At 42.2% G+C, this 25,244-nt stretch overlaps 1 protein-coding gene and 1 non-coding gene across 3 annotated transcripts in view; one reads left to right on the top strand and one right to left on the bottom strand.

Moving 5' to 3' along the window:
• Positions 1–7,684: 7,684 nt before the first annotated feature.
• Positions 7,685–25,244, bottom strand: part of fgd5a (FYVE, RhoGEF and PH domain containing 5a) — a 32,132-nt gene continuing 14,572 nt past the window's right edge. The window contains exons 6-21 of one of the 2 annotated variants that reach the window (XM_031752403.2): positions 22,563–22,714; positions 21,879–22,035; positions 17,611–17,701; positions 17,156–17,206; positions 16,959–17,017; positions 16,160–16,231; positions 15,889–15,957; positions 13,397–13,480; positions 13,222–13,301; positions 13,004–13,100; positions 12,509–12,646; positions 12,246–12,348; positions 12,000–12,136; positions 11,405–11,533; positions 10,928–11,082; positions 7,685–9,188 (exon numbers count right to left, since the gene is read on the bottom strand). In XM_031752403.2, coding sequence (XP_031608263.2) covers positions 9,152–9,188; positions 10,928–11,082; positions 11,405–11,533; positions 12,000–12,136; positions 12,246–12,348; positions 12,509–12,646; positions 13,004–13,100; positions 13,222–13,301; positions 13,397–13,480; positions 15,889–15,957; positions 16,160–16,231; positions 16,959–17,017; positions 17,156–17,206; positions 17,611–17,701; positions 21,879–22,035; positions 22,563–22,714 — 1,611 coding nt within the window. In that variant the 3' untranslated portion in view covers positions 7,685–9,151. The remainder of the gene's footprint in view (positions 9,189–10,927; positions 11,083–11,404; positions 11,534–11,999; positions 12,137–12,245; positions 12,349–12,508; positions 12,647–13,003; positions 13,101–13,221; positions 13,302–13,396; positions 13,481–15,888; positions 15,958–16,159; positions 16,232–16,958; positions 17,018–17,155; positions 17,207–17,610; positions 17,702–21,878; positions 22,036–22,562; positions 22,715–25,244) is intronic. The other variant, XM_031752404.2, reaches the window with a different exon arrangement.
• trnae-cuc lies at positions 11,740–11,811 on the top strand. Its single transcript has one exon. It is a non-coding gene; the product is annotated as a tRNA-Glu (tRNA).

The following is a 25,244-nucleotide window of genomic DNA, read 5'->3' on the forward strand; positions in this document are numbered from 1 at the left end:
CTCTTGGAGGATTTCTTTATTTTGTCGCAGAGCTTCATCAAGCTTTCCTTGCAAGCTTTCATTTTGTTGCTCGATGCTCTGAAGCTTGCAATCCATTTCTTTTTGTTTTATCTCTTGTTGCATTTTCTCTTGAAGAAGCTTCTCATTTGCTTGCAGTGTGTCACCAAGCCTTTTTTTCTCGATACTGTACATTAACTCCACGTCTAGGAGATTGCGGTCCATCCCTCTCTTCTTCATGTCCTCATGTTTCTTCTGTTGGACAAGTTTTTTATTTTGTCGCAGAGCTTCATCAAGCTTTCCTTGCAAGCTTTCATTGTGTTGCTTGATGCTCTGAAGCTTCCGATCCATTTCTTTTTGTTTGATCTCCTGTTGCCTTTTCTCTTGTAGAAGCTTTTCATTTGCTTGCAGTGTGTCACCAAGCCTTTTTTTCTCGATACTGTACATTAACTCCACGTCTAGGAGATTGCGGTCCATCCCTCTCTTCTTCATGTCCTCATGTTTCTTCTCTTGGACGAGTTTTTTATTTTGCTGCAGAGCTTGATCAAGCTTTCTTTGAAGCTCCTGGTTCTTTTTGTCCATGTCCCAGAGATCCTGTTGTTTCTCCTCAATAATAGCTTCCTTTTCTTGAAGCTGGTAGGACAACTTTTTTAATTCAGCCCTGTTTCTCTCATTTTCCTCCATCAATAACTTAACCTTCTCTGCGTTCGTGAGCATTTCATCCTCCATTTCTTCCAAGCGCTTTTCCTCTATTTCTACTTGGTCACACCAAGGAAGAGAGGAGAGGTAAGGGTCTAGTGGCTGATCCCAGGGAAGAGCGTAGGGGTCAACTTCTTGTCCCTTTGGATATTCTGTTTGAGACATGTTGAGTCTGGAAACAGTGACTATGCAAAGGATCCAAATATTTCAAAAGGCTTTTCTGGCGAACGGTTCAATGCTGCAAAGATTGCTGCGAGAAACGGACTAAAAGTCATTGCGTTTCACCGCTATTTATGGGTTTTAAGGATCAAAGGACCAAAGGATCAAAGTGGTGGTAAGATTCTACATGTGCGTGACGTCATGATTCTGTAAGGCAATGAGGTTGTCACATGATATTTTTGGAGGAGGGCATTTTTCAACTTGGACAAATTATCAGTAAAGTTTCAATCTCTGTTATTTTCCCCAAAAAACGTGTTGTCGCAATAATGTTTTCTACGGTCATTGGTGCCAACAGATGGCAGCAGTTTAAAGTTGGCTCTGCCCAGGCTGCTACCATAGAAGAAAAATGTAGACCAATAGTACTTTAAGGATTTCCGCGGATCGTTTCCGTGTAAATCTTAGCATTGCGCTAGCTGTCAAGCGAAAAGTTTAGCTCCGTACAGCCATATTTTCAGAGTAAAAAAAGGTTTAAACTCACTCAGATCATGGTGAGAATTTCAAAAAACATTTATTTACTTTGAAGCCTACACTGTAAGACCGAATAGTAATCGTTTGATAAATGAAATGAGTTCCAACTACTTAAAAACCTGTTATAAGTTAATACACCTTTATTTTTTTGAGTAGTTTGAACAAGTTTGTTTTTTCAAGTTATCAGTACTTGAATATATTGATTAGTTTCTGACATTGCCCTCAAATAATTTGAGTTTTAAGACTGACGTCACTTACGTGCCTACGTACGTACGTACTTTCATGCGCCACCTGTTTCTTTATGAAGTGCTGGCAACCATCTTGGATTCATCGCTTGGAGTGCGAATGCCCGCTCATTACCACGAAAGAAACTTGTGGAACGTTAATATCCGAACAGAAATAAAAACATTTGTGAAGGTTTTTTTTTTTTGCGCTGCATTGCCTTTGACGCTGGATAAAGGAGGACGTGCTGTGGTATTTTACGGACTTTTGAACTGGAACAGCTAACGCTCTGCACTTGGCTAGCTGCATTTACCGCCTTTGCAGCAATTTTGTCTTCAGGAGCGCTTTTGTGGTAAGTTTTATTTTTTCTGAAACTATAGTTCTCCTTTGTAATATGGCTTTTTATCGTCATAAATGTACAAGTGTAGCAGGCATTTAAGAATTACATGCATGAGTCGTTTTATCCATGTCGCCTTGGCCCCAAAGTGTTTTGCATGAATTATGCTAATAAGCTCACATTTAGTATAGTCCCAGCAGAGGCACTGCTCATACTTTTCTAATCTCTTACTATTTTAAAAGAAGTCTTTAGAAGGCGTTTCTGGATTTGCAGATTATAAACTGCCTTGTGGTTAAATTGTTTAATCAATATGCACTGCTGCGCTGCTTCACACTTAGCGCATACATGGATATTGACTTTGGCTAACCCATTTGCTAACTGGTGGATCTTGAAACTAACGTTTAGTTCTCTGGAGTTGTACATATTAAAACTGGGGCAGCAAAATCGTAGGCACAGGACACACTTACAAAAGCAGTGATTAATCATTACATAATTAGGCGGTAGAACTTGGTTTAGTTGCAAATAAATGTAGAAGCTTCTGAACTGTAAAATTGTTGTGCCTGGTCTATTTTAGGTTAACTTAAGGGTGAATCCATCAATAATATATTTACCAAACAGTTATTTTTTCGTTTTATTTTATTCTGATGCCCAGTGTTCATTAGTGAAAGACTTGGTGTTTTTTTGTTTTTGTTTTTGTTTTTTTTTGGGGGGGGGAGTTTATTTTGTATTTTTGCTTTCTTATGTTATATTGAAATGAGGTGAAGTTATTGTATTGTTGTTACTTCTCCCCTGGCATGAACATAACAGTAAAACACAGAAGACAAGACAGACTACACAGAGAACAGAAAAGACACATAACCAAGGAGACACAGATGAAACATAACTAGCCCAGAACTCAACTAAACCTTAACTAATAGTAAATTTTCAGGGGTGAAGATGCTGTTCACCATGACCAGCTAAGACTACACATTGTAGATGAAGTCGAGAAAAGTGAAAAGAATCCTGTCCTCATTACAAAGCTGATGCACACAACTTTGGCCTTGCGATGCAAAGAGATCATCAATGATGACCTACCAGTAGGTCAGATCCTGGATCGCTGGCCTACTCTGAAATCCCAGTCCCACGTAAGAATGTATATAGATGTATCTAACAAGATGTATTTTATATCAACTTCTGTTATCTGGCCTGTCTGAACAAATGATGCCTTTGGAGTGTAAGGATTGTGATGTATTTTGCAAAGATTTATAGACTAATTGAAACTTGTAAACATAAATATATCCTGTGTGTTCAGATCTGTGCAGAATTCCACAGGATTACGAACCTCGACCTGAAGAACCACTTTTATGATGTGTTGGACCAACATCCTCCCCGGCTCCAGAGCTTATTCAGAAAGAAAGCTGTTTGCACAGGGACCGTATCTGATGTCCTGTCTCAGCTCTTCAGAAGCTATAATCTCCAGGTTAGTGGGTTTTTGTCTTGTTTTTTGAGCTTTATTTAATTTGATAAATTTTTCAATTTTAACTACCATTCTTGACTAGGTAAGCCAATAATTTAAAGATTTTCTTGTGATGTAGGAACAAGCTGATATCCATGCCCAACGTGCTGGTGTGCTTCATGCCCTCCCTGCCTATTTGTACAAAGACACCTCTACCTTCATCAAAACTTGGGATGTAAGTTTTGGACAAAATTGTGAACAATATCTTAGTAACATCCTTGTTTTGATTTCACAAAACATTGTGACACTTTGACAGTGTGAGAAGCATCTCCATGCTTGGGATCTGTCTACAACAGTGTCCATGTCACATAATGGGAAACACTACATGTTTTTAATGTGTGTAGACCTTCTATAATGTTCCTAGCTCAACCACATCACTGTACAAATGAAAAAAATATATAACTCCTATTGACTTTCTGTTGTTATTGCTACGAAGAGGTATGACTTTGCTTTACTAAAAGTACTATTTTTGTCAGTTTATTTTTCTCAAATCTTTGGTGGGTTGTGGCTTTTTTGTTGTTCAAACAATTGATTTCTGAGCTAGTAATAATCCAGAAATGTGACTTGTACAGATGAAACTAAGAGAAATAGGAATGCACTAACATGTAGTAAGGAGCTTGCTATAGCAAGCTTGTTAGCTTGTGCTAATGTTTTGTTTGCCAGTTAATTGACTTTGAATAGCTTTATTTCAAAAGTATCTTAAAAATTTCTCAGCCACTTAGCTGTGTTAACTGTGCATGCTGTAAAGATCACAAGGCATGCTTGGATCATTTTTATAATCAGCCTCTTTTTTTCACCACAGGCTTTGCCATCATAAATTGATCAGTTTACAACCAGCAACCGGACACCTAAACCTCAGAGGCCACCTCAGACGACATCCAGGGGCAGTGTGAACAAACACGTCTTTAAATGGGATGCAAGATGGATTATAGAGGGCCACCCCCTCGCCAGACAACCAAGTGCTGTCCCTGTCAACAGCCAGTGTGAGAAAGACTCTCGCTAAAGTCAACCCACACAAAGCTGCTGGACCAGACAAGTCGGACGTGTGCTCAGAGCCTGTGCTGACCAAAGACAGCTACAGCCCCAGAGCTCAAAGACTACTGTCCAGTAGCACTTACTCCAATCATCATGAAGTGCTTCAAGCGACTCGTCCTGACTTACATCAAGAACCAGCCCCCCAAACTGGACCCACAGTTTGCATACAACTTGTACCAATTAACGGACGATGCGATCTCATTGGCTCTCCACCTAGCCCTATCACACCTGGGTCAATGCCCAGAGGATTATGCGGACCAAAGAGCACGCTATTGGCAGCTCTCCACCCAGTCTACAGGATATTTACACCTGCATTGGGAAAGCCACTAGAATCATAGCTGACCCGCATTACCCCTCCCACCAACTGTTTACTCCTGTTCCATCCAGAAGACGACTCTGCGGCATCAGGAGCAGGTCGCCGTGATTGTCCAATAGCATTTTCCCCCCAGCAGTCTGGCTCCTGAACACCATGCTGCCCTCCTCCACACTGGACTCTCTTCACCACACACTTCTTGGACTACATAACACTCTCCTCTAACTCCCAATACTTGCACTATTCTGTATTGCACTGTTTGACTCTGTCTGTGTATTGTATTTATTCTGTGTACTATTGTATTTCTTTATTCTCATTCTCATTGTTTTCTATTTTTACTCTCTTTATTCAAGTACAATATTATTGTACTTTTAGTTTATCTTATTTCTGTATAGTTGTATGTATGTATGTATGTATGTATGTATTTGAATTTTTTCATTTTTATTTTTTCATTTTATTTTTACAGAGTGGACCTTTGATCCAGAAGGACCACATTTTGTCCCACTGTATACTTGAGTGTATATTGTTGGGTTGATAATAAAACTGTACCTGACTTGTCTTAAAGTTGCTGCTAACTGCTGGTTCTGTAAACAACTCAATCATAGAATGATTGCCACATCAAACTAAAAGAAATGCCTGAATCCTAAATTATGGATGTCCTATTGTGGTGATCTAAAATGTAACACTAAATGTAATTCTGAATGTTTTCTTTTGTGTATTTTCTTTTACATCCTAAAAATAAAAATAAATCAAAACCATGATCAACTTGAGGACTGTTCAGTGTTTAGTGGTTCAATGAGCAAATCCTGGCTATTATGTGATTGGAGGTCTCCCGAACAGGGTGGCTCATCCGCTTTAAAGGCATCTCTAAAATGTAAAAGTGAGGACAAGTGAAGATTTGCCAAGTAAAATAGGATTTGCAGACATTTGATCATTCAGTCACATGGCACTAACTCTTAGATGAGTGCCTAGGCGTAGAGGAGTTCTCCAGAAACTTTGTGGGATCTTGAGTTTAAACTTCATATCTACTATTCTGACCAGACAGCCAGCAGGGAAAGGTTTGCAATCAAGAGATAAGCTGAGAGCTCAGTGTCAACATTAGTGGGCCTGTATTAAGGAGAAAACATCTATTCCAATAGAAGGAAAGCAAACACTTAAACACTTGGAAATACATACATACACAAATACATTAATAGTAATGCAACACTGTCCTCTTCTCCCAAATAGGCAACTGAGCCTGTTGAACTGATTGGAATGGACCTTATGGGTAAATTAACCTTAACTGGTATATTTGCCATGGTTGTTTATTCTACTAAATGGACCCACTGTGGTGGGGTGTGGTTTGTAGTTCAGCTGCAGGGGAAGGGGTGGAGCAGTGAGTTCAGGGTGTGGTGTTAGAGCAGGCTGACCCACACAGCTGTTCTCCATTACCTGGTCACGCCTTCCCTGTTTCAGTAGGATGCTGGGGTCTAACAGGAGAGCAGTCATGTCATAAAGATCAGATCATTTGCAACTATTTTTTTGAACATGACAGCGAGCTCATTGTACTCAAGTGGTCTCCATAGTCACCATCACAGTCCACTTAGCACCCTTGGGATGGTGTGGAATGGGAGATTTGCATTAGTGGTTGCTATGATGTTAATATGGAGCAAAATCTTGAAGGAATGTTTCAAGCAACTTCATCTATGCCATTGAGAATCATACTGCACGGCTAAGCTCAGAAGCCAAAATTTAATGCTTTAAATAGGATGCAAGGTATGCAAATTATCACATGATCAGGCTCCTCAGATGCTTAGTCACCCTTAAGATGACTGTACTCAGAAACATGATGAGCAGCCAGTGATGAGTATAAAGGGCTCTATGTAAATCCCCATTTCGGCAAACAGCTTTTTCTTCTCTGGGGATCGACATGTGGAATATCTGGATTTTGACTGAGATCATTAACACCTGAAACTCTGAGTAATGCAATTATGGATGATCTGCTGCTCTCTATTCAATGGTTTTCTTGTGACTTGCCAACTTTGTTGTTGTTCAGTTGTGAGCTTTTGCTCTCGATCTATACCTGTATTGTGCAAACTGTGTGTTGTACTACGTCTGCTGTGTTTGCAGTTGAGTTTCATGTATTTTAAAGTCCACGGGCCTTTGCAAATAAGCTAAGACTATAAATTCTGTGGTGTGTTTCTGGCACACGCTTATCCCGATACACAATAAAACAATAAAATGAATCCCCTTTCTTTCTTTCTTTCTCTTTTAAAACTTTATATTAAAAGCAAAATATGTCCATCCATATCAGTGGGCTGACAACTAAACAGTCCCTTCATTAACAGTACTATGCAAGTCCACTTTCATTGATTATTAAATCTTATTTTCACTTCTCTCCTTTTAAACTTAACACCAGCTATTTCCTCATGCTCACACAGACAATAAACAGGATGTAGGCTGGCTAAAGTTCATATTAGACCAGTTTGACACGATGTAGTGCTGCCCCCTTCTGGATTAAAGGGTCACTTAACCAAGCTGTATTTTTCCAGCACCACAGGCAATAGAGAAGGATAGGTACATTGTGTTCTCATTTCTCCATCACCCCGGTATTTATCACCAGTAGGAGATAAGCACAGCGTGAACATCAGTACAAAAAACACACAATGCATAGCAACAAGACGGGAATAAATCCTAATAATACAACAGACAATTCTGTCGGAGAGAAGAGGATGAAGTGCACAGCCATTTCTGAGCATCCAGTGCTGTTGTGCTTGTAACTATCCTCAGCAAAGCCAGAACCACACACACACATACAAAAAGTTACTATGCTATTGCAGTGGGTATCATTTTACAGTCGCTCGTCATTGTTGATACTGAATTTTAATGCAAAAAAGAAACAAGCCTGCAGCACAGCACGGCACAGCGAACGCCCACTAAGTAAGCTCTTTTAATGTAGTTTATTTTTTTATATGCATCTATATACATAAACATTTACAATGGAGTATATGCTATAGAGGTACAACCATAGTAAAACAGTAGGTGTGAGCTATAGGAAATGGGTAGAAAAGCTGAACAGTACTCAAACATGTGCTTTTGATGTCATGCTGCTTGTCTGATGATGGATCTTCATTCTGAAAGGAACAGATAATGCCATTGGATGGGTTATTTAAGAGAAACTCTGCATCTGATTACGAGTGAAATCCTGTGGCACGAGTGGCTGAGATCACTCTAATACTGTGAGGATGCAGGTAGTTTGACAGTGGCATTTTAAAGAAGCTTTTGTTTAATAAAGCAGCCAAAGTATGATTATATCTAGCAGCATATATATACAGCATTAAAAAGGCCCTCATAAAAATGGCACAATAACATATTCTTATGTGAGTGCACAGTAACTGAACTGTTCAAAATACTATAAGGTTAAAGTATATGTAAGAATAGATTAAAAAGCAAGGTCCCTCCGTACAGTACTGTGATAACATAAAGAATGAGGCACATTCATCACTTGCAAAATGCACTGCATTCAACAGGAAGAAAGCAACTGGCACTTCAGAGCTGTGTGAAAAATTTCTAAAAGACTTTTAAAAAATACAAAGTATCTTCAAAAATGTTCATCCTTTGACAAACGCTTTAGAGCGGACGGCGTGCCGAGGGTCATTTCTTCGCTTTGCAGATTCAACACAAGAGTAAGACTGTGTAAAACTCCACAAGAACAATAATGTACACATACTATGATGATTAAAACGAACCCTTATTGGGGACATCGTGAAGCACAATTTTTATACAGATAAATCATATAACTCACTCAATATCTGCAGTGTATACTTCACAATATATATTCAGAATACCAAGTATCTCTCCGTTCCCCCTTTACAAGATATGCATACTACCCTGAAGCAAAAGTTACTTTTCATGTCTTTGAAGTTACCTCAAAACTGTGTCATGCATAACTGCAAAGAAAGTGATATGAAAGGACGTCTCCTGCAGAAGACAAAGAGTGGTTTAACAGTCCAGTGGAAACTCGGGTAAAATACGCCAGAAAAGCAAAAAAAAACAAAAAACAAAACGGAAAAAGTGCAGACATCTGTGGTGTGGCACTGAAAAAGATGCAAACAGAAGAAATAAATTTTTTTCTCTCAGGTGATGTATTTAAGGTATCTGAGCTGCTCCTGAAGGCTCTTGTGAACTCCGACTCGAGGATTCTGCTGCTCTTCTCCATACAGCAGAATTCCTCTGAGGAAAAATCTCCCAGGTGTTTGAATTGTCACTTAATATCCCGCAAAAGGCCTGATGTGATGAATCCTTACTGATGGACTGAGTTCACATGCAGCAGGTAGCTTTGTTGCAGTCACAGAGTGGATGCGTTATTTATTTAACTTAGCAGGTGCTATAAAATAGTGGCCTCCTCCATGGCATTGACCCATCTGAAACACAAAGCAGTGGAGCATTAGACCTTCGAACTCATTGCTGGGTTTTTTTGACTGGATTTGAAAGTCAGCTTATGTCACAGATCAGAGGTCAAGGTCACCCAGTGTTTTTCTGTTTTCTCATAAATATGATACATATGAATATTAACCACTGTTTTTCGTGGAGTATAATCAACAAATTAAATCTTACAAAACAGATCATAAAACTCAACGGCTTTCTTTGTCTTTTTTATTTAACAGGTTTGTATGATCTGCACTCATTGTGTACACCTTCTGCTCATTCTCTGTATCAGCTTATTTAGATTTCTCAATAGACGACTTTACTGTGAAACACTAAAAACACTCCATGATTCAGTAGCTTTTAGAGCCATCTTTATCAGCAAAAACTTGAAGTAATCATGTATGACTTTATCACTCTCCACATCATTGTGGAGGAATTTTGCCCACTTTTCTTTACAGACTTTCTTCAGTTCATCGAGGTTTACTGGCATTCATATATGCACAGCTCTCTTAAGGTCCCACCAGAGCATTTCAATCAGGTTGACGTCTGCGCTCTTGCAACACACAGATTCTTTCCTTTTTCAGTCATTCTGCTGTAGATTTGCTACTATGCTTGAGATCATTGTCCTATTGCATGACCCAATCTCAATTAAGGTTTGCCTGTTACTCCCAGGACAAAACTTCTGCTTTCACAGAGGTGCTCACGCCTGCTGATGATCCTTTAATCAAGCACATTTGACAAGCAGCGTCCCCAATAGCTACTTACCCTCTTAATAAGGGTAAGCTTACTATTTCACACGACTGTATAAATCCAGCGGCGCTCCAAATAACATTCACGCTTTGTTCAATAAGAATATGAACTTTAAAAGTTAAAAAAGGCTCTTTTATTCTCGTGACACACTTATATTTAACTTTAAGAAGAAAAAAAAGGGATGCAAATCTTCGTCAGGGAGTCAGAACAGATTTCACGGAGCGCGGTGAGAATAAATCCATTTTATTTGCTATTTAAAAGAAAGTGCCTTGGAGTTATTTTTCTTTTTATGTCATCCCAGGAGCCCCTCAAAGCAATCCAGTTTAAATCTTGGAAGACCTCCTGCTCAAATACTTTTCAAAAATAAATATATATGCACTCTTTTGAAATGTTTTTACAAGCAAAAAAACCCCCAACAACCTACAAAACAGGGTTGATAGTAAGTCACAAGTGAATTCAAATAAATTGTCATGGCCCATTATAATAATTGATGCCTTTTGTAAATCTCAAAGTCAGTTGGAAGAGAAACGCATCCACTTTAACAAACACAGCCTGCCACCTCCACTCTTTGCCAGTAAAATGGGGATGCTGCAAACTGCCACATTAGAAACATGTGCATTAATAAGCTTGCTGTCATCTTTCACAGAGTCACACATTCTACCAAAACAGATCAGCAATAGAGGACATAAATGCAGATAAACGAGTGAAAACATTAACAGAAGACAGGAGACTTGTTAACGCTCAGTACAGCAATCTTACACGAGAAAGCGAGAATGCATGGAGAGTACATTATGCTGCACTGCAGGAGATCAGCTGCTCACTGCCTGCTGTCTAACATACCACACATGCCTTGCTACAGCTCCCTGGTGGTCTAGTGATTAAGATTTAGCGCTCTTGTTGCTGTAGTCTGGCTATGATTCCTAGTCAGAGAATGTGCTTTTAAAAGACACTCCATGAATGTGCTTGTAAAAGCATTTGCACTGACCTGCGAGCAGTGTTTTGATCATCTGCTTTGAAGCTGTAGTAGAGTGTTTTCTTGTGGTACAAATGGAATATGTTACTGCTTTCTTCTCCCTCTGGCCTCTCAGTCAGCTTGACGGTGAAGCCCTGCAGAGGCAGACTCTCTGAAGCCACTTTATCCTGAAGGAAGCAGGCACAAGTTAAAAATGCCAATCTGGCTGTCAGCAGCAACAACAACTTAATAAGTTGCTCGTGCTTTGTGGAAAACAAAAGAAAAAAGAAAGAGAGAGAGAGAGGGAGAGAGAGCACAGAGATTCCCTTTATTAGTCAATAAGTGTTCTGCTCATGAGGCTGAAAAAGTTAAAAAAGTGGATATGTAGTTAAATAGCTGTCATGCACTTGAGAAGAGCTGGATAAAGGCAGTAAGAATATTTCTTTGCTTGAGTGGCGATAATGTGTGAATGTGTTTGGGGCTGGTGTGGGAGACTCTGTGCCCCCTCACCTCACTGGCTGTGAAGGTGTAGAGCACCTTGTCTTTGAGGAGGAACCACAGTCGCTTCCACTTCCTTTTGCTCTTCTTCCTGCGCTGCAAACTCCCACTCATGGTGGAGCCCTCCACACCAAGTGACACCTGCAGATAATTGTAATTTAAAAGACATTCAGACTCCTGAAACTCTAATGACAGGGATGATGAGTCAGCTGTTTGTCACAGCTGTAAAGACAAATGAAAGGGTACAAAGTAGTGTGAACCCTAGTGGCAGTTTTTGTGCACTGCAGTAAGCAGCTGGACTGGATTCCAGTGATGCCAGTACACACAGACACCCCCATTCACACAGCTCCCTGGTGGTCTAGTGGTTAGGATTCGGCGCTCTCACCGCCGCGGCCCGGGTTCGATTCCCGGTCAGGGAATAACCTTTACTTTCCCAAATAAAACAAGGGAATGTGGGATATGAATGTTCTTAAAAAGTTTGCCTAAATATCACATGTTACTTTGGTAATACACATAACATTATGTGTGATATGACTACTCTCTTGCGTATAAAATAGTTATCAGGGTTTGAAAAAAGGGTAGACATAACAGGCAGCTAGTAGTTCACCTGGGTCAGAGGGGATATGCTCTTCCGGGACTTCCACAGACTAGGGGGCTGCAGACTCTGGAAGACAGCAGAGAGGGGACGACTGGCCCGGTGAGTCCGAAGGCTGGAGTTATCACAGGCAGCTGACACGCTTCCACCTGCAGGCAAATGCAAACTCATTACCTTATCGAAGTAAACAACCGGAAATAATAAGGTTTACATTGTACAGTGAGTTTTGAAACAGGCACCAGGAAAGCTAAGCTTCACCTCTTTTCCTGAGCTCGGCATAGCAGTGATCGCACACTTTAGCCAGTCTGTCTTTGAGGTACTTCAGAGGGTATCTGTTTCTGGAACAAGCCCGGCACACCACCTGCGCGGACACAACCAGAACATCAGTGACATTGTAATATATCTACAGTGAAAATCTCCAAACTAACAGTAAGGTATGGTAAGATTATGTCCCCAATATCCCCAAACAAGTTTACAGCTACAACAACCAAGTTTGAGTGAGAGCAAACTTTGGGTCTGACCTTGCCACACGCATTGCAGTGGTGTCGTCTGAGAGTGAGGCTGAAGTCGGAGGTGCAGTTCATGCACATCATCACATGAGAAACTGGCACGAGGACAGGTGCAGCCTCACCCAGGGCCATCCACAATTTCTCACGGGCCTGATTGGACAATGATGTTGAGATGTTACAGCACGAATAAAGCTCGCTTTTTCAGAATTCAACTCTTAACCCTGTAAAGCCTGAACCAACCAAAATAATTGCCAGAAAAGTCTTTTTGCTTTCAAAGCTGAGAGAGTTTATTGGAACTTATGACAAATACATATCATAGGAGTTGGACTGCAAGTTATTGCCAGCAATAGTAAATAGATAGGGCTTATAAATGGTAATTTATTTAAAAAGTGAATCATCAAACCCTTCCCTTATCTAATTCTTTGCCATACTTTCTTACTATGACTCAGATGAAAGTTCTCTTCTATGAGAAATCCTATTGTGTTACACTGAAGTTATTTTTCCTACCTCACTGCAGGGCCCGCCAAATGTGCAGAGTCCAGCCGCGTGGTCTGCTATGGCTCGACTTAGCGTGTGGAACCAGTCCTCCCTTTCTCCAACAGAACTGAAGAGAAATACAGAAATACAACACACCTGATGCCCCTGATGTGCCTGACTGAATGTGTAGATTTCTTTGGAAATGACAGCCATTGTTCACATCAGAATTCTGAATGTCAGCGGCTCACCTGGCAGAGAGTGTAATAGTGATGTCGGACACCTCAATCTTAAGACAGTTCAGCACATTGCCCAGCGTGGGTTTGCTCACCTGTGTGTGACAAACAAGACCAGATCACAGTGCAGTAAAAAGCAAAAAAACCCCAAAAACGTGTATATGAAACTTGGAAGGACAAGTTAATGTACCTTCATCCCTGATAGAGACAGTGTGTTCTTGAGCCTGTATTTCCCATCCTGCTGAGGGTAGGTGTACAGCATTATGTCGTTCATCTGAAGGAGAAAAAGGAAAGAAAATATAAGAGGTATAGAAAGATTTCACTGTTTGAGATATAATGGCTACTTTCAGCTGCTCTCTTATTCTCACAACATTTATATGGCGGACTGAAACTAAAAAACCCCAGAAACAATAAATTAATTCATAATATTTTTTATTAACTGATTTATTTGTTGACTAAGCTTTTGATTTATTGTAGATTTTTAGTTTCTCCTCCTGATGAGAAAATTATTTACTCGGAATGTAATACCACCTGCTAACACAAGGTGGTAGTGTTATATAAACTTAAGCACCACGGCTGCCCAAAACAGCACTGAGGGTAGAGCTGGTTAAGGACTGGGTTGTGTTTTCACAGCACTCTCACCCCTGTGCATCCTGTCAGCACAGAATTCCCATGTATGCACACAACAAAATCAGGCATTACTGTAAGGAAAATGTTTATTTTCCTGTCAAACTTGAGGTTTTTGAATCCCCTGAATTCACCAAGAGTCTATTGTGTTCTCACAACACAGACAAAAGAAATGACATCATCGGTCACACCTTATGTGTGCTCTAAACATCCGCTGGGGCCTTATAGGCAGCATCCAGGAATTCTCCACCCTGCTCTGGACTCCAGGCCTCCCCTCGCCTTCACAGCCTTCTCAGGCTACGCTGAGAACCAGAGCTGGGTGGAACTGGCCACCTTCACCACAACAACAACACAAACAGCAGCAGTAACGCATTTCATTGGACGACTGGCTGGAGACAAAACACTGCATGATAGCCAAGCCCGAGCCCTGCCTACGACCTCTGTGCTCGAGCCGCCGCAGCTCTTCTGCTCCACCCTGCACCGCTCATTTACTCATTCCACAGAAATCCAAGCAAGCGCCAAGTTAACAGATTTCACAGACGTGACCCACGAGACGCAAATTATATCCACTTGAGCAACCAAGACATTTACTTTTTTCAACAGTGGCATTTCATCTCTTCCTCTAAAAGCGTCACCTCCTTTACCTGCCCCTTTTACTCGTTTCCCTCTGACATCTCCCTAGATCTCCATCCTCCCTCTTAATCCCTCCTCTCACTCACTCAGCCTGCTTTTCTTTCTTTTGTGAGCCCTGGCTTGTGACATGGGTGCAGCTTCTCTCTGTCACAGAGGTGGTTGATTGCTTTCATCGGCGCCGTTTGTACTTCAGTTTCTTTAAAGTCCCATAAATAACACCTGAACCTCTGGAGCTGTCGGCTTCAAGGGAGCAAATAGCTTTATAGTCCTAATAGCCTACAAGTATCAACCACTAACATTTTCAAGCTAGAGCTTATCAGTTTAGAAACAGCAAGAGACTGATGGAAGAGAACAAAATGAAAAGGATGATTCAATCCTGAGTGTCTCAAATGTTACATGCTACTCGGAAAACCCTATGGCAAATATGCTGCCCATGGAAATTCATAACATGAGACAGCACTGATTGCACATGAAACAATAGATGGGACTTCTCTATTTCACATTATGTGTTTGTGTAGCACCACCACCCCTCCTCCCTGCATTCTACAGGGTGTCTGGCCTTCACTTCGCTGTCAGTCCCCTCCCAATACACAGGAAGTCGGCATCCAGTGACCCACACCAAACATCCTGTAAGGAAGTGGGGCCCTGGAAAACAAGTCCTGGGAGGGGAGGAGGGGAGAGGAGGAGAGTGGAGAGGGAGGCCCTTGGCTAGATGGGTGTGGTGTTTAGTCGAGGTCTTACAGCCTTGGCCTTGTGCCCCCCCACCCTTCCCCACAAACCTCACCTAACTTGCGGCACTACCCTGTCCAACATTCCTCCACATTTTCTGCAGACCACGCCAGCATTTATTTTAACATTACCTAAATAACACAGCAGGTGTTTTCTGTCCATGTGCTGTCCATCCTTACCTTGTTTAAAACCACACGAGTTTCTTTTGAACTCTGAGATGGCACTTTCCAAAGATACTGAATACACGAGGCTTTGTTTTGGTAAATGTGTGTAAAATAAGGCAAAAAGCACTTGAAACAAAGGTCAAGCTATAGACAAAGTTTAATTAAGTCACTCCGGATAAATAGTAAATATGCTACTTTGAATAAAGATTGGCGCCCAACTGATTTATTGGTGAGGCAAAACTATTGGCTGATATTAGATATTTACCAGTCTTTCAGCAAAGGTTAATAAGGCTCATACATAAAAAGAAGAGATGGGAGAAACAACCTTCCACCATGTTACGAGTGTTCACATTGCACAGTTTCTCCACCACATTGTCTTTAATCTTTCCTATAATTAGCCTTTTTTAAAGATAAGCTAGGCTAATCACAGCTAATATTAGACCATTTCAAACTACTGAAGAAACAAAATAGTGAAATACTTTTACGCTTTAACACCAGTAGTACTAAGTATCCGATGTAATGCCATTACCAGAAACAGGTGCCGAGGTTGCCTACTTTTCCTGGAGACCTTCATGAGTGTGCCCTCTTTGACAAACATCTGCCAAAAGAAACAGTTTAAAAGCTTTGCATGTTAGGTTGTTGTAATGTTGTAAACTAATCCTTACAACATTACGTAAACACATGACCAGTCTTTTTATGCTTTCAAAGTGACCTCAGACGTCTGGCATTCAGATTTTGGTGTTGCTTTGTTTTTGACAGTGCAGCAGTAACGTTGTCAGACAGAACTACACGATGCTCACCCTTCCAGGTTTCAGAAGGTCCCGCTTCCCTTTCACGCTGTATTCTATGTGGACCAGACGCAACAAGTTTTCCTGCAGAAGAAGAGAAGCAGGAAGTTAGAAAGAGAGATTATCTAGTGACTGATGGAAGAGAAGACAGAACTGAACCATCCCTGTTTCTCTGTGTCTGCCATCCCTCACATTTTTAGTATCACATCCCTTTCCGCCTCCCTCCCTTCCATGCCCAAAGAGAGAGATGTGCTACCACCGTCTGTCAGTTTGTGTATGTATGTGTGTGTGTCAGCGTTTGTGCACAAATGAGAACAAAAAGTGTGATAAACAGAGGAGGTAAGCCAAAGATCCACATGGGAGCTCGGCAGTGAGGGGGAGTTTGTCAGTTCATTCACAAACCCTTCCCTCCCTTATAATTATCTCCATGAAGAGTTCACATTTGGGAGTTGTGGTTTTTTTTCTTTTTTTGGGGGGTCATATTCACCCTTTACACTGCTCCCTTTGTAATAAACACCTGGGACTTTCTGATGACATCATCTTTCCTTGCCTCTTGCGTAAATCAACAAGCTAAATGCCAAAAAAGAGGAATAGAGCTCCCCTTCACTCCTGCAAGTCGTTTGGAAGAAGGATTCACGGGGGAGAAAAACCTCAGCTGTCTAATCTTGTCACGCTTGAAAATTGTTCTTTCATTGCCACGTAGAATAAAGACGCAGCAACCGCAACGCTGGGCTGTGAATATGTCAAACTCAACAGGGGCTACACAGTCTGAATGTAAACTCACGGGGTGTATCCTGACTCAGAGACTCACCCCCTGTTTCAGATTGTCGTTGGCCTGGTCGGCTACCTCGGACACAATCACCAAGGCAGCTGCAACACAAACAGAGAAAGAAAAAGAGAGAGTGTTGGACTTGGAACCCTCTCATTGGCTCTGACACAACAGCTAGGCCCCGATACAGCTGCGTGCAAGTGTGCACGCGTGTGTCAGCACAAAGCATGCAGATTTACCCTGAGTGTCCTCGTATTCTTTGGAATCAGGAGAGAGGTTGTTCAGATAATCTGGAGAAATTAAGAGAGAAGATATGAAAACAAGACGAGGTAAAACAAGATTAAATCTGAATTTGCAGGTGTGAAGCATCTACAGTTGTCTGGCCATAACTAGTGGTACAAATGAAATTGTATCTTTAAGTCAAAGTTTTGCAAAAATACACACTGTTGAAAATGAGTGAGGCTGAGTGTCCTGTGATGACACTGAAGAGCGGATGGGCCCCAGACAGCCCCAGCCCAGTATAACTCCTGGGATGCGCAACACTATGCTGAGTGGCTACTGTTAGCTGATGTCAGCAAACCTGGCTGGTTAAGTTGCCACATAATTGCTCCAAGTGGAAACAACAGCTCATGTTAAGCATAAATAACACTTTGTCTTACAATTAAATATGTGCGTATGTGCGTTTATGTGTTACCTGTGAGTAGCATGCGGTATTGAAGCACTCTCACTATAACCTGCAGCAGCTGGTGTTTCAGTGGGACTTCTGCTTCTTCTGGGCTTCTTGTCTGCACAGACACACACACATTGGAAATTTTAGAGGCTTGTAAAAGATCATCCATGACTAGTCTACGTGGAAAGGTTTTTATTAGGGGTCATTTGCTGAATTGTACACTGCAGACATATTATTTCTGCAGAACAAAATTATTGTGAAATTAAATACCTTCTCCCACAAAAGATCTCACCCACAGAAGAGTGCAACGGTGCCCCTGAGCTACACACAAAGAGCCGCTTCTCTGGCTCCCAAATAAGGTTAACCACTATAAGTCGGTGTTGCAAGTCAAGGGCACAAGTGACCAAAGGAAACCTATCGGACGGGATGACCTTAACACATCTTTTCCACCAGTGTATAAAAACCTGAAGTGACTCCCATTCTTCTGCTCGGTGCAGTCATTTGCAGGTGAAAGGGGACAAAAAGTGGCACAATCAGAGAGCACTTTAGAAAATCAATCAGGATCTAATTGTCTCTGACAGGTATTTATGCCCTAAGCGGTGGAAAAGCAGTGGGGGTCTGTGTACTGTCTGTGTACACACACACACACACACACACACACACACACACACACACACACACACACACACACACACAGAGTTTTTTTTCTAATCCAATGAAGTCCCATCCTTCATTAGCGAGGCACAGATAGCACCCTGCGGGAAACAGCATCTTCATCTTATTTACACCACACAAACGCATACACACCCGTGCACACACGGGAGCCTACGCAGACACAAACACGAGCTCTATCATCCAATTTCAGACGCATTCACACGTGCGTGCAGTGTGCAAATGATGGATCCCTTCTCACGTACACCCAGGCCATGGTTGGTGATGAGATAACGCTGATTGGGGCTCTAAAAGGGGAGGGATGCGATATGACTTAAACACACCGCTTTGTCTTCATTATCTGGATTGCAGGAGTCAAAAAGTAACAGAAAGCTGAGGCCTCTTCTAATGACGTCCACTCACCTTCTCTTTAGGTTTCCGTGTATGAAGGTGTGTTTTTTTTTACCCCTCAGCTTCAGCATTTACTTTTCTGCCTTCCTACTTTCCTCCTCTCTCACTGATCACTGCATGATGCATTGAGAACAATAATAACTAGCTCTCCATTCTGTTTTCAGAGCATCCGCTCCACTCAAGTGTTGCTTGTAAATTGTCATCCAATTGACACTTGTAAAGAGGAAGTAGCTTTCGAGAGATGGTAATTAGCCTGCAGTTTGTTTGGGTGAGACCAAACGAAGGGGGAGAGAGGAGCGAATGTGCGATGCATTTGGTGGCAAATAAACACGTCCACAGAAACGCAGAGATAAAAAAAAAACAACCCACACCTCTCACACTCTGTCACGGCCAGCTGATTTGCTGCCTGCACACAGAACTGATCTAATTGGGGAGTTGTAAAGGAGGCTGTGGCTCTAATTAGCTTCTGTCTGCCTCATTGCCCAGCTGCCTTTACAAGGATTTCACTCCATCGCTCTCTCTTCCCCCTATCGCTCTCTGTCCACCTGCTGCACAGCCTCCCACTGTCCCCCAAGGCTTCTGGCACAGGAGGAAACACGCAGCATTTACACACATCTACGCTACCGCATGAATACTAATCCAACCCGAAGTGCTGTGGAAGGAGATTTCTGAAGTGTTTGCAGTTGAATGACATCCATGCAATTTGTGAATGACAATCGCCCTGCAAAGACAATCAGACACACACATGCAGGGACACAAATCCGTTTGAAAATGGGTAACACACAAGCACACCACACTGTGTTGGCTCACGTGGTAAACGAGCAACACTGGCCATCCAGAGGAGACTGTAATCCTGTAAGGGTCGAGCAGTGATCTGATCAGGGTCTGTGGCTACTTTATCACTGTCATCACCACATCCACAATGAAATTGCTAGCACTTATGCTGCAGCACTTTGGCTTGTGGCATTAAAAAAGCAATTGGCCGGGAGAGTGGAAAAAAGGAAATAGAGGTGTTGAGGGGAGGTAAGTGCTGAAAATAGCCAGGTCTAATGAAGATTGACTATTTTTAAATGCAGAAAAAAGAACAGCAAGCTGTGAGTACAAGTACCCAAGTCAATGTTTGTGCTTTTTTGTAGGTATAATGACTTGAGATGTGCCACAAAACCAGTATTAAACAACAACACAGCATCTCTCAGGCGCAGGTACAGTGTGCCTATATGATTGTCTTTGCTCTCCCTTAGCCCTCTTTCCTCCTGATTACAGTGGGGTCACAATCACCATGTAACTCCCAAAGCAGTCCTTTGGTACAGCACAGCATTCATCACCCACACATAATGCCCTGGTGTGGGACTGTGGGAAGGACAGACTCCAGGTTACATGCTTATATGTAATAAGGGAAAAGTAAATGCAGGTTGAATATATAGTGACAGCTGGAGCGATCCTCCCAGGAGAATTTAATAGCGACTGCCACTCCGGGTGATACTTTTGGAGATGTAAGGCCAACCCCACACAAATCATTCAGACCAGTCAAGCCATTCATGGCATATATTCTGGGGTAGCAGCAGTTTATGATGTGAGAAAAGGAGCTTATAGCGCCTTCATGTTGAGGCACGTAATTGACTTTGATCAAGGTTATTTAGAGCCGAGCTTGTCCAAGTGTGGAAACATGTCGTAAGATTACGAAAGGTCAGTGTTTACTGTCCGTGGCTGCGAGTCATTTCTCACCTCCGCCCCCCCCTATTTATATTTGATCTGACAGAGCCAAAGTTTTTCTTTCTGGGAAGAGGCAGCTGCTGTTGAATATTCATGAGCGAAGACAGTTGGTGCCTTGTCCATTCGTTTTTCTTATCAAACCAGAAATGCTCGGAACCATTGTGTCAGGCACTCACGGCGAATCAGCACACGGCATGGAGCTGGTGTCGCGTGCATTTGGTTACAGAGGAGCTGAGCTGAATAGGTAACATGAATGAGCCCGGGCAGTGCTTCCTAATGATCTGTACACTGATGAAACCAGAGGCAGATGAGGCTTATATAAAGACTCAATCATTTTGAGTTGGTAGACTTTCTACTCAGGTCACCTGTGTGCTGCTTCACATTGGTTTAAGCTCAGTAAATAGTTCCGCGCAACACACAGCAGCACAGAGATGAGAATGCTGTGTCTGTGGGTTTATCTATAGGCTTTCTTAATATCCCGCGTCTTACTCAAAATATGTCAGTCGTGTTGTTACCCGCTCAAGGTGTACATGTTCATATTCAGCAGGAGCATAAAGTATGGATTATTAAGCGGACCATGCGCACAATTTTTTGACTACAGTGATGGAATTACACCACAGACCCTATTACACTGAGCCTTTGCTGATCCCTTCACCCAAATCCAACCTCCTGGATGAAGAGACTCACGCTGGCAAAACAATGAGTATTTGCTTTGGAGTGGGTACAGAATATGCGAGCATGGTAGCAGAAAGGTCAGTTAGATGAAGAGGAGAGGGGATAGAGGGGGTTCAGAAAGGCCAGCATCTCCCTGTGGAAGCTGGGTGACAAAAATAAAAGCTGAGAGCTGTAAAGTAAGCACCAGGGGAAACGCTAGGTTTGATTTCTGCACCCTGATTTACTTTCCCTCCATGAGTGTTTAAAGTAAACCTGAGATTTTACTTCTTTTTATGTTTTTTTTTAAAAAATTGGATAATTTTTAGTGAAGGCAGCACGGTGACAAGGTGGTTTGCACTGTTGCCTCACAGTAAGAAGTTCAATAAGTTCAATTTCACCATCAGGCCAAGGTCTTTCTGAGTGGAGTTTGCATGTTCTCCCAGTGTTTGCGTGGGTTCTCCCTGGGTGCTCCGGCTTCCTCCCACAGTCCATAGACATGCACTTAGTGGGGATAGGTTAATTGGAAAACACTAAATTGCCCATAGGTGTGAATGTGAGCGTGAATGGTTGACTATGTGTTAGCCCTGGGACAGACTGGAGACCTGTCCAGGGTGTACCCTGCCTCTCGCCCTAAGACAGCTGGGATAGGCTCCGGCGCCCCCCGCGACCCTGAAAAGGATAAGTGGAAGTGAATGGATGGATGGATGGGATCATTTTTATCATTCGCTGTTTCTGAACCCAAGCTTGCAGAAACAAGACAACAAAGGAAAAATTGCAACAGAAAGAGAAAGTTGGCAGGAAGCACAACAAAGAGCTGTCTTTACTATGTGTATGCATTTTAGTCAGTCTGTTCAGTGTCTTACCTCAAACGTCTTGACGATTTTGGCAAAAGCCGGGTTTTTCCTGCAGCTCTCCTCGAGCAAAGACATGCTGCGGTCGTACTCGGAGATGTAGGTGTCAAACGCGCTGAAGTTGTCCCGACGTGACAAGATCACATCTGCAACTTTTGGACTCTCCTCCCTTCACAGTGGAGAAAATCAGCGATTAAGTGCATGCTCTTTAATCACTCCAAGTCATTTTCTTGTTAAAGAAAGAGTCCCACACAAACATCCAAAGTCTGTCAGCTGAGCTCAAACTCAACATGAACTTTATTCCAGCAGCACTTCAGTTACTCAAGCCACACATTTCTCATCGGGATGTTTGAAAACCTTTAACGAGCAATTGTCATTATTAATATATCCGTTGTAGTTGCAACTTAAATTTAGAGTATCGACATGAGCCGTCATCGCTCTTTCCATCTTGGCTAAAGAAATGAATGTAGTTTTTTTTCCAGAAATCAGGACACAGCAGACCGTAGAAGAGCATAGATCTATGCTTAGCAGCAGGTAACAGGTACTACCTTTGGTTGAGGAAGGACCCCTTTGTAATGAAACGATTATAATCTGCCTTTTAAAGTGGAGTTTGAATGTTTCAGAGTGATTATTAGAGTCTCAGTGGACAGTAAATTAACACCACCGTAAAAGTTTTTACAGTTTCTCTCTTCTTACCATTGACTAATACGCTCTTCCAGCTCAGTAAAGATGCTGCTGTGCAGGGTGTACATCTCAGGCAGCACTCCCAGTATTTCCCCCAGCCTCTGCTCCTCCAGCACTGGCTCTCCCTCCTCATCCACCGCCTCAGTCACTGCTGACCTAAAGTCCTGCATAAGAGAGGGAAAACAGGATTAGTGAGAAGAGCGTTTTTTGGTTGTTGTTCTTTTATTTAAGAAGACAAATGTATGGAGCAAAAGGGGGGGAAAGGAATGGAGGAATTTGTCAAGAGGCTTGAAGAAGGAAGTAGGTGGTTGCGGGGAAGGGGTGTGAGTAGGCAGGAGAAATGAAAGGTACAGAGGAATGAGGAACCAGGAGAAAAATGGAAGGAAGGTCAGATCCTCCTTAACATCCTTCCTGCTGCCCTCCCCTCGTATCATCTCATTACTTTGGTCTTTGTCCAGGCATTCAGGAAAAGTGGCCTTGCTTGCACAAGAGCTGTGCTCCAGGTGCTGTTGCGTAATGACCTTACTTAATGATACACTCTTATTCTGTACATAGCTCATAGCTTTTAATTTCTCAGCGTACACTAATATACAGTGAATTAGGGTCCCTTAAATCCATTCGCTCACATAAATAGTGTGCAATATCTAGTTATAGCTGCGGCGTCAGTGACTAAAAGGATGAATATGAGGAGTTATGGCAGGGAAAACTAAGATCAGAGGTAATTTATCTACTCAGCGAATAAGCACAAAAATTAAAGGAAGTAGGTGAATCATTTGGAGCTGCCAACACTGGTTAAAAAATATCAGTTTCCTCCATAAGCAAAGCTTTGTGTGAAACTACTGTCTATAAAGGTGAGGTGAGTCTGTGAGGTGGAAGTGCATCAATTCCCGTTCTGGCTAAAGCGCAGCCATAAAACAAACAGAGATGTCCCACAGACCCGTGAGATAACGTGGTGACACCGGGCGCTTCGCTACACGCCGTCCATCACACACAATCGATCTTGGTGCGAGTTAACATTCATCACTTCTCACACCTGCTTTTATGGTTCAGGTCAAATTCCTCAACTCGCACACAAACACACACACCCTCCCTCAGATCCATGGATGAATGAGCTTTACCCAGCTGTTTTTTTTTTTTTTTTGCCCATTAACTTGCCACCTTCTCCCGATTTTCCTCACGTAAAGCAGGTCAACAAGCACCACGTTAAGCACTCGGCTGAGCAGCCAGTCATGCTCGGTGATAATTCGGCACAGAGAATCTGTTCAGAGGTCAGCAGGTCATAAATGAGAAAAAATGTATAAAAATAATGATAATAATAATAAGCCCGAGCTTCTTATGCTGAAGCAGTCATGGGGGAAAGTCATAGAAGAGGAGCACAGCCTCCCTTCCTATGTGGAGGCACGGTCCTGGAAATTCTTTGTGTTCTTGTTATTCCTTATCAAACAATGGAACAATAGCTCATGTGTGCCTCTCACTTTACGCTGCGCCTTGTTTTTTTTCCCAGACTGTGTGTTTGTGCATGTTGTGCTGCTGGAGCGTTCCGCGGCTGGAATATCTCTGTTTCATTCTAATTATGAGATCAGCCTGCATAAAAACAGTGACTGATATCTCAAAAGACCACATTTTTGAAGTCTGAAGAATAACAAGACCCCCATGCATTATGCAAATGATTAAAAACCTGAAAAGCCTCAATGTCACCTTTCAAAGGTGTCAGAAAAGGTGGTGTGGTGACACTGAGGAGGAATGCGAGGTTACTCGGTGTCTATTAAATGGCAATTTCTGGTAACATAATAATAATTTACACAGAAGAAAAATGTTCATTAATTACTTGCTGAAACGTCTCATCGCTGATGCACTGATGTCCAGCATATGTCTCTGCCTGCACTTTGCCACACATCAGCTAATTAGCATGACTGAAGATCATGATGAGACTGCAGATATATGATTATGAGTGGGGCCCATTGCATAATATTTATATTAGTTGCTGTTTAATGGCATCAAATTAGCCATTACGCAAAGCTGCTACGGTGCACTCACGGCAGGCGTTCATAAATCATGGTGAAGGGCCACACATAAGAAATTCAGGTTATGACCTTATTCAAGGTTAGAAGATACAGGCTGACTGATGGGCTTCCCCAGCTTCAATGACTCTACCTGTCAGATTTGTACTGGCAACCATCACCTTAATAGCCACTTCTCCACACCGTGTTTTCACTTCTAATGCAAGAGTTCTTTAAAAAAAAAAAAGCGAATTAAATAAAAGTTGTCACTGAAGGTCATTTTAGGTGTCAAATATCCTTCTTTGTTTGTACCTCTGCGGGGATGTGCTCTTGTTATGACAGGCAGTGAGTGAGAAACGATGGGAAGAGGTGACAACAGTTGGCTGCGATGCGTGGCCGCCCTCTGGCTCATCACGGCTCACTTTCAAATCCTCTGTCCAACAATAACTTTACTTGTTCCTCTAATGAGAGGGAAATTCTCCACTGGATGACACAACACGGTCACGAGGAACTCGAGGTGTGCGCAAAATATAAAAAAGGACCCTCCTGCTTTGTGTTTTTGTTTTTTTTCGTGACCTTCGGGTGGCAGGTTGCCATTCGAGGGTGGGCGTGCGCACGCACACAGTGTCAGATGAGTAAGGACACAAGCACGGCATCATTAGGAACGCTGCGTCATCTTACAACTGACCACGCC

The sequence above is a fragment of the Oreochromis aureus genome, linkage group 5 (assembly GCF_013358895.1).
Source record: "Oreochromis aureus strain Israel breed Guangdong linkage group 5, ZZ_aureus, whole genome shotgun sequence".
NCBI lineage: Eukaryota > Metazoa > Chordata > Actinopteri > Cichliformes > Cichlidae > Oreochromis > Oreochromis aureus.